The sequence below is a fragment of the Camelina sativa genome, chromosome 19 (assembly GCF_000633955.1).
Source record: "Camelina sativa cultivar DH55 chromosome 19, Cs, whole genome shotgun sequence".
NCBI classification, from domain to species: Eukaryota; Viridiplantae; Streptophyta; class Magnoliopsida; order Brassicales; family Brassicaceae; genus Camelina; species Camelina sativa.
The window spans coordinates 26,394,894-26,404,484 of NC_025703.1; the positions used below are offsets into that span (position 1 = coordinate 26,394,894).

Consider the following 9,591-nt stretch of genomic DNA (forward strand, 5'->3'; position numbering starts at 1 on the left):
TTTTTTTTTTTTTTTTTTTTGTGTTTTGCTAAACTGTAAGTATCATATAAATGAACAATCAGGTTTTACAAAATGTATAGAACCTAAAAATATTTTGAATCCTTGGCAAAAAAAGGTAAAAACAAGGATACAAAAAACAAACTGGGATAAGATATTGATGGTTTATCGCAGCCACAACTCCATTAGATTTCTGAATTTTCTCCTCTGTTTTCTCGCGGTGATGATGTTTTTGACTTCGCGATCGATGAGCTTAAAAACTGCTTGCACGGGTAGGGACTGTTGGTTGTGCAGGACATTGTTTCTTTGCTTCCAGATATGATAAAGAGTGGCTTGAACTACTATCTTCCTGAGAGTTGACGGGGCTTTGTGGGAGCGTGATTTGATCCAAAAAGGAGCTCTGACCAAGAGCAGAGCAAGCGATGATGGTTATCCAGTCTTGAGAGAACTTGTCTCCAAATCTCAGAAACGAAACTGCAGGTTAGGAAAAGGTGGTCTCTAGATTCCACTTCACTTGAGCAAATACAGCAATCGGAGGGTATGTCTAGACCCCAAGAAACCAACCTCTCTCTTGTCGGTAGCCTGTTTAGGTGCACAAGCCACATATTAAAAGCATGCTTTGGGATGCCACCTTTAAACCAAACAGATGTCGACCACTCTTTTTCCTCTTGCCTTGGCCTGAGTATCTCCCAAGTTTTAGACGAAGAGTAAACCTGGTTAGGGACCCCTTCGATGGCCCAATAGTACGTGTCTTGATCGAGGCTTGAGGTTGGATGCTGAATGGAGGTAAGGTGCACATGAAGCGAGAGAGCTGCGTCTGATCTTGGGGCGGGCAGAGTCCAACCTTGGTCATCACAAGCGTCTCCCACAGTAGCATTAATGGCCAGTCGCAACACTCTAGGACCTCCACTGCCTAGTAGCTTGATAAGTGGTCCGAGAGGAGTCCAATGATCAAACCAAAAACTAGTTTTCTGGCCGTTACCCACCTTAGCTCTGATAAATTGTTCTGCTAAAGGTCTCAGCTTCAGTAGTGAGTTCCATGTCCAAGAGTGCGTTGGTGCTTCTTTCACTGTCCAAAAGGTATTGTTTCGCAGATAATGAAACTTGTGCCAGTTAGCCCACAGAGAGCCATTATCTGAGAATAGTAGCCAAACAAATCTCAAGCATAGCACCTTATTCCACTCTTTAAAGCTCCGAAGCCCCAAACCTCCTTCGGCTTTAGGCAAACACACTGTGGACCATGCAACTCTTGCTCCTTTTTTGTTTTCGATATTACCTGACCAGAGGAAGCGACTACAGAGGGATTCAATCCGTTTTATGCAACCTTTAGGAAGCATGAACGTAGAAATCCAGAAGTTTATAGTACCAGATATGACTGATTTTAAGAGCTGCAGTCGACCTGCAAATGATAGAGAGCAACAGTTCTTGGGCTGTAAAGGCGCTATCATTTGCAGGTCGCAACAGTTCTTTCTACCTTTAGTACGATCCGACATCTGAGTTCCACAACTATTCTATTATGTGGAATCCGAGTCACATAGTGTAAGCATATTTACCACAATCCTAATGATAATGATAAGATCAAAACTGAACTACAACTTGATCAAAGAGAAAAGAAGAAACAAACGCTTAGTGGTTTCCTTCGTTTAAGGGAGATCAACTCCACGATTCCATTTTCTACTATGATAATTATGTTCCTCGTTTCTAGGATTAGTTATTCGATCCTTTTGGGTTCACTTTGTGTATTTAAAGACCTCGTGGTCATGAAAGAGGAATATACTTGATTTACACATTCTCTTTGCTTTGAAGAGGGACCTCTTATGATAAATAAAGAAGAGATCAAAGACTGAATTTTCTGTGTATTGCTTTGGACCTAAAGGTCGAGTATATATACAATTTTACAAAACTTGAAGATCAAGCTAAGAGAATATACGATAAGTACAAACTAAATATACGCATATCTAAAATATGTAAACATTCTATTCTCTATTCTCCATTACCCCCCTCAAGCTGGAGCATGAAGATCCAAAATGCCCAGCTTGTCTCGAAACTCATCGAACTCCCGTTGTCCCAATGCTTTAGTGAAAATGTCCGCAAGTTGCATTGTCGTATGAACATAAGCTGCAACAATACGTCCTGCCTTGATTTCATCGCGGATAAAATGACAGTCCTTTTCGATATGTTTTGTTCTCTCATGAAACACCGGATTCGCACTAATGTGTAGAGCAGCCTTATTGTCACAGGAAAGACGCATCGGTTGCGTCAACACCACACCTAAATCGAGAAGAAGATTTTTCACCCATTTCAACTCCTTTGTTGTCATAGACATTGCTCTATACTCGGCTTCGGCCGACGATTGACTGACCACATCTTGCTTCTTCGTTTTCCAAGAAATTGGTGACTGTCCAAGTTGAATAAACCAGCCCGTACAAGAACGTCGTGTTAGTTTGCAGCCGGCGTAGTCGGAATCACACCACCCGGTGATTTGAAGATCACAGTCCGCTCGAAGCAATATACCTTGCCCCGGACTACTTTTCAAATATCGAAGAACCCGAACAGCAGCATCCTAATGTTCCTCTCGCGAAGCACTCATGAACTGAGACAGAATATGAACAGAGTATGCGAGGTCGGGTCTAGTAACACCAAGATAAATCAATTTACCAACTAGTCGTCTATACGATTCCGGGTTTGTAAGAAATGGACCAACTGCCAAACCAAGTCGATGATGTTGCTCAAGAGGAAAAAATATCGGTTTCGAATCTAACAGCCCAGTCTCCGCTAGAAGATCAAGCACATACTTCCTTTGACTCAAATAAATCCCCTTTGGACTTCTCGAGACTTCGATGCCTAAAAAATATTTTAACACACCCAAATCCTTCATGTAAAAACATGTGCTAAGATATTTTTTAAACTCTTCGATCGCGCGTACAGTGTTTCCCGTGATGACCAAGTCATCCACATAAACCAGTACTCTAATTTCGACTCCATTTTTCTTGTAAACAAACAGAGAATAATCCGCAAAGGACTGATCAAAACCATACTTTTCAAGTGAAGAGGCAAGCTTAGCAAACCAACAACGTGGAGCCTGCTTCAAACCGTATAGCGACTTCCGCAGTCTACATACTTTACCATCGTGTCGGGAAGGAAATCCAGGTGGTAACGTCATATACACTTCCTCTTCAAGATCGCCGTGAAGAAAAGCGTTATGTACGTCCATCTGATGTACCTCCCAGTTACGAGCTGCAACCACAGATAGAAAGGCTCTCACCTTAGTCATCTTAACAACTGGAGCAAATGTTTCACCGTAATCTACTCCAGCAACCTGTCGATTTCCTAAGACAACTAGTCTCGCTTTATACCTCTCAACTGCTCCATCCGAACGATGCTTAATTCTAAACACCCATTGACAGCCAATTGCCTTTTTATTCTTTGGTAAATCCTCAAGTGTCCATGTCTTATTCAGCTCAAGTGACCCTATTTCACTACCCACTGCATTTCTCCATCGATCATCTTTCATTGCTTCTGCAAAGCTCCGCGGTTCATGTGCACTAGTAATTGCAGCTAAGAACACTTTATGACTTTCAGAAAACCTACTACATGAAACCACAGCAGCAATAGGGTAAGGCTTGTTCGAGTCAACACATACAAAACTTGTGTCATAATCTTTGAGATATCCAGGTTGTTTACGTTCTCTGCTCCCAGCACGCGGAGGTGCCGTACTTTGTTCTGGTTCGTGTGTATCATCTGCGTTCTGCTCAACGACATCATCTCCTTCAACGTCACCGTCAGAGATATCATTACTATCACTGTCGCTCGATGATAGAGATACGTCAACTCTATCTTGAGTTGAACTTGTCACAACTACCTTATCAGCTTCTACAAAGTCTCTTTGATCATCGTTAGTCGTAGAACCCACTTGTGCTTTGTCCACAAATGGATCTTCAGTTTCACTTCTCTGCGAAGACAAGAAGTGAAGTGTGTCCTCACGAAACACCACATCTCGTGAAACAACAAACACTTCTTTTTCTATGTCATACACACGCCATCCTTTCTTTCCATGAGGATACCCAACAAAAACACACTTTCTGCTGCGACTCACAAACTTGTCTCCTTTATGATCTTGGTTATGAATGTAACAAACACATCCTATCACACGAAGATGATCATACAAAGGCTGTTTTCCATACAACACTTCATAGGGTGTCTTCCCTTGTAATACTAGAGATGGTGTTCGATTAATCAGATAAGCAGCCGCAAGTGCACATTCTCCCCAAAATTCAACCGGTAAGTGTCCCTCAAACATGACCGCTCTAGCCACGTTAAGCAAATGACGATGTTTTCGCTCCACACATCCGTTCTGTTGCGGTGTTCCAACACAAGACGTCTCATGTTGTATCCCTTGTTCTAAGAAATATGTCGTTAGTGACATGAATTCGCTTCCATTATCACTACGTATTGTTCGAACTTGCTTCCCAAACTGTCGTTTAACCAAAGCAAGAAAATATCTCAACTTTGTTGGAGTTTCACTTTTTGCATTCATGAGATAGATCCAAGTACCACGAGAGTAATCATCAACTATGGTAAGGAAGTATCTTGCTCCTGAGAACGATGGAGTTCTATACGGACCCCAAACATCGCAATGAATCATTTCAAAAATCTCTGAAGTCTTATTATTGCTTAAAGGAAAAGAACGACGAGTTTGTTTTGCGCGGACACAAATTTCACACGCTTTATTCGATAAATCACTACTATCACTACTAAAACCAAAACCAGACAACTTTTGCACTACTTTCAAAGATGGATGTCCCAGACGTCTATGCCACAACTCCACAGACTGACTTGTGTGACCCTTTGCCGCTGCAACTATCTCCATATTCTGAAAGTACATCAACCCTCCAAGAGGTCTACCTATCCCAATCAGCATCCTCGTAGTGCGGTCCTGAACAACACAAAACAGAACAGACATTTGAATAACACAGTTATTTTCTTCCATCAACTGTGAAACCGATATCAAATCAAACCCTAAGTTCTCTATGTAGAACACTTCAATCAAACTTAGATGAGAGTTCAACACAACTGTTCCGACTGTATTTCCTACTACTATCCGACCATCAGCCAAAATTATCTGCGTTGGTGTCGATGTTCTCAGGTTTGTAAGAATCTCTTTCTTACATGTCAAGTGATGTGTCGCTCCGCTATCAATTATCCAAGAGGGAGAAATCAACTTACCCGAGGATTGTTCATCTGCTCCGATGGCTGCAGCGTTCATCACACGCTTGACGCTGAGCCACTGTTCATCTGTAAGACCGCACACCGCTGTTTTATCCGCATCCGTGACGGCTACGTTTGCAACACCAACGGTTGGTTGACCAACTACTCTTGCCACGTTTGCACGGGCAACTCCACCTCTTCCTCGTGAGTGTCCGGCTGGTGGTGCAACTCCTCTTCCACGACCCACACGATTTCGTGGTCTGTCACCCCACCACTCTGGAAATCCTAAGATTTGAAAGCACGTTTCAGATCGGTGTCCTGTTCGTCCACAATTTGAACAAACAACTCCAACGTCTCTGTCATCTCCTCGATACTTTGGCTTTTGAATTTGCGCTACAAACGCCATGTTCTCCTGTTTCTCTTCAGGATTCTTTTTCTTCAGTCGAGCATCCTCATCTTGAGTCACCTTCAAGTAAACATACTCGAGAGTAGGCAACGGTTCTTGAGAAAGCAAGTTTGACTTCACCATTCCGTAAACTTCTTCGTCGAGTCCCATCACAAAGTCATGAACCTTATCTTCCTCTCTTCTCTTCTCATCTTCAGCACTGAAGTTACATGTGCAAAGACCACATGTACAGCTCAGCGGAGGTCGATAACATCCAAGACAATCCCAAATCTTCGTAAGCTTTCCGTAGTATGCTTCAATACTCATCCCAGCTTGTTGACAATTTGCAAGTTCTTTTCGCAACTGTTGAACACGAGGTCCGTTGGTAACACGAAATCTCTTTCTTATGTGTTCCCACAAATCTCGTGCCAGCGGTTTATGCGAGATATTAGACAGCAGCTTAGGTTCGATTGTCATTTTAATCCAAGAGACAATTAGTGCATTGATTGGCTTCCAATCATCAAAGTCAGGTGATCCTTCGGTTGGAGATTTGATGGATCCATCGAGAAATCCAAACTTCTTTCATGAGTAAAGAGCGGTCACCAAGTTGATAGCCCACTCTTCATAATTATCTCCTCTCAAGAGAGGACGCGATATGATGCTTCCGGGATTGTCGTTCGAGGTCAAGTCATATGGAGAAATCGTTCGTCATAGATTTTCCATCGTCTTCGGTTTCGATTCAATGTTCTTCACGTCTTCGGTCATTGTCACAGAAAAATCAAGATAGGTTCAATAAAGAGATCGAATATCAGGATCAAATCAGAAAATATTTTATGCATGCTCTGATACCATGATAAATAAAGAAGAGATCAAAGACTAAATTTTCTGTGTATTGCTTTGGACCTAAAGGTCGAGTATATATACAATTTTACAAAACTTGAAGATCAAGCTAAGAGAATATACGATAAGTACAAACTAAATATACGCATATCTAAAATATGTAAACATTCTATTCTCTATTCTCCATTATCTTATCAGATAACTTGACAAGTTCACTAAGAGATGTGAACTATAATTAGTGTTTTTAGAAATCGAAACTGGATTCGCCTTATCAAATTGCACTGATATATAGTACTCACCAGATTCATAACTTTTAATTTTTAAATAATAGTGAGACAAAATTTACATATTGAAATATACTTCTTCAATCAAAATGATTTTTTTTCTTATTTTTGCCAGCTTTCAAAAAAAAAGTAATTTACGATTATATTTCTGAACGATAGAATTTAAAAAATATAGAGACGTAAAAAAACTAATCACAACATAATAATAATATCTCATTAATGGGGTAATAGATTTAAATTCTTAATAGGTTCTATGTTGATGGGAAGCCAATTGGAGAATTTCAGAATTTCGAAACAATGGGTGTGGAGTGTGGTTTATCCAAAGAACCAACCTATTAACTTTGAAAGAATGTTTTCTCATTAATGAATCAGATAGTACATCAGTCACTTATATACAATATGAGATAAGCTAAGTAAAAGGAAGCTTAGCTAACTGATATAATAATACATATATATCATAATAGACCCCCCTCAAGCCGAATCATCCTGTAAGAAGACGCTTGACCCCGATAAACGAGAGAGAATAGACTGGAAGGATCCTGTATGTAAAGGTTTCGTCAAGATATCAGCAAGTTGATTGACGGTAGAGACGTGTAAAACAGAGATGAATCCAGCCTTCACTTGATCTCTTGTAATATGGCAGTCGATCTCAACATGTTTAGTCATCTCGTGAAAAACTGGATTATTGGCAATGTGCATAGCTGACTTGTTATCACAGAACAATTTGGCCGGAGTATCCACCTGTATGTGTAGATCCTTCAATAGTTGATGCAGCCACAAAAGTTCTTTAGTCGCCAATGCCATGCTTCTATATTCTGCCTCAGTGCTACTGGAACTCGCCACATCTTGCTTCTTGGATTTCCAACTGATCAAAGAAGAACCGAGAAACACGCAGACTCCAGAAACAGACCTTCTTGTGTCAGTACACGTACCCCAGTCAACATCAGCAAAGCCATTGAGACAAATCTCTGTCTCCTTTGAGTAGAATAAACCTTGGCAAGGATTATTCTTGAGATACTTCAGTAGTTGATGAGCCGCATGTAAATGCACATCAGTCGGACAAGAAATGAACTGGCTTAATCGGTGTACTGCAAAAGTGATATCAGGACGAGTGATACACAAGTACAACAGACGTCCAACCAATTCTCTGTAGGGTTTGGCATCATCAAGTAAAGTCCCTGTTTCGTTACTCAGAGGTATCTTAGGATCCATAGGAATTGGTTTGGGTTTACTACCTAATAATCTTGTATCCGCCAGTAAATCTAGGAAATACTTCCTTTAACAGACTGAAATACCATCAGAATTCCGAGCAATCTCTAAGCCTAAGAAGAATTTTGCTGGTCCTAGATCCTTCATCTTAAACTAACGAGCTAGTGCCGCCTTAATGGATCTAACAGCTTCATCACTATCACTGGCTATAAGTATATCATCAACATATACTAAGATAGCAGTGTAAGAGGTATCTGTTATCTTTGTGAACAGTGTGTTATCAGCATAGGACTGTTCAAAGCCTTCATCAGTCAAAGCTTTGGATAAACACTTGTACCATTGTCGGGAAGCTTGCTTCAAACCGTAGATAGACTTATGCAAGCGTAGAACCGGATTAGGAGGTAGGGTTGTACCCTCAGGCGGAGTATATCCTTCCGGCAAGCTCATATAGATCTCTTCTTCTAGATCACTGTGTAAGAAAACATTCGTCACATCCATTTGAGTCAAGCTCCATCCTTTTTTAGCAGCCAGGCCTAAAATCATCTTCACACTAGCAAGTTTAGCAACAGGCGAAAAAGTATCAAAGTAATCAACTCCTTCTTGTTGTGTGAATCCTTTAGCAACTAATCTAGCTTTATCTCGTTCAATAGAACCGTCAGAATTACACTTGATAGTGTAGACCCATTTACAACCAACCACATTCTTCCCTGGTGGTAATGACGTAACACTCCAAGTCCGTAAAGCCTCCATAGCATCAAGCTCCACGTTCATAGCCTTTGTCCACCACACAGATATTATGGCTTGTCGGAAGTTTTTGGGTTCGGTTTCAACCGAAATGGAAAGGACATAAGCTTGATATGTAGGTTTTAAACAAGAATAAGAGAGAACAGAGGAAAGAGGGTATGGTGTAGTGATCTGTTTTGGTGTAGGAATTGAAATTTGGGAATTGTTATGTTGTATTAAAGAACAGTGATAGTCAGAGAGATAACCTAAAGCCTTAGTTGTACGTTTGGGTCTCGCAATGGGCAAGGAGATCACAGACGTCTCGATAGGTTGAGTCTCTGAACTAGAGACACCAGAGTGTGTATGGCCAGATAGTGTGGATGATGACAATGATGGTATATGTATGGTATGATCATGCATGGGTGTAATAGCAGCGTCAGATATGTTAGGAGCAGGTAAAGGAAGTACACGATTGTCAAAGAAATCCGTATGAGGAATAGTAGTCTTATAAGGAAAAATATTTTCATGAAAGATGACATTTCTAGAAACCGAAACTACATTTGTATCCAAATGAAGAACCTTGTAACCTTTATACCCAGATGCATAGCCTAAGAACACACATTGATCAGCCCGAGGACTAAATTTATGCCTATCTTTCACTAAAGTTGACAAATAACATAGACAACCAAAAGATTTAAGAAAAGAGTATTCAGGTTTCTTGTGTAAAAGCAACTCATAAGGTGTTTTATGATCTAAAACAGCAGAAGGTATCCTATTGATCAGAAAAACAGTAGTGTAAACACAAGAACTCCAACAGAGCAAAGGAACATTGGACTGAAATAACAGGGATCTAGCGACATTTAACAGATGTTGATGTTTTCGCTCAACAACAGAGTTCTGTTGAGGAGTATAAGCACAAGAAAACTGATGAACCATGCCATGTTG

General features: G+C 40.7%; 1 protein-coding gene across 1 annotated transcript; it reads right to left on the reverse strand.

Annotated features, from left to right (window-relative positions):
* LOC104768230 lies at positions 251–1,490 on the reverse strand. Its single transcript, XM_010492153.1, has 2 exons — positions 524–1,490; positions 251–471 (listed from the first exon to the last, which is right to left on the reverse strand). The coding sequence occupies exons 1-2, from the start codon at positions 1,488–1,490 to the stop codon at positions 251–253; spliced, it is 1,188 nt and encodes a 395-aa protein (XP_010490455.1).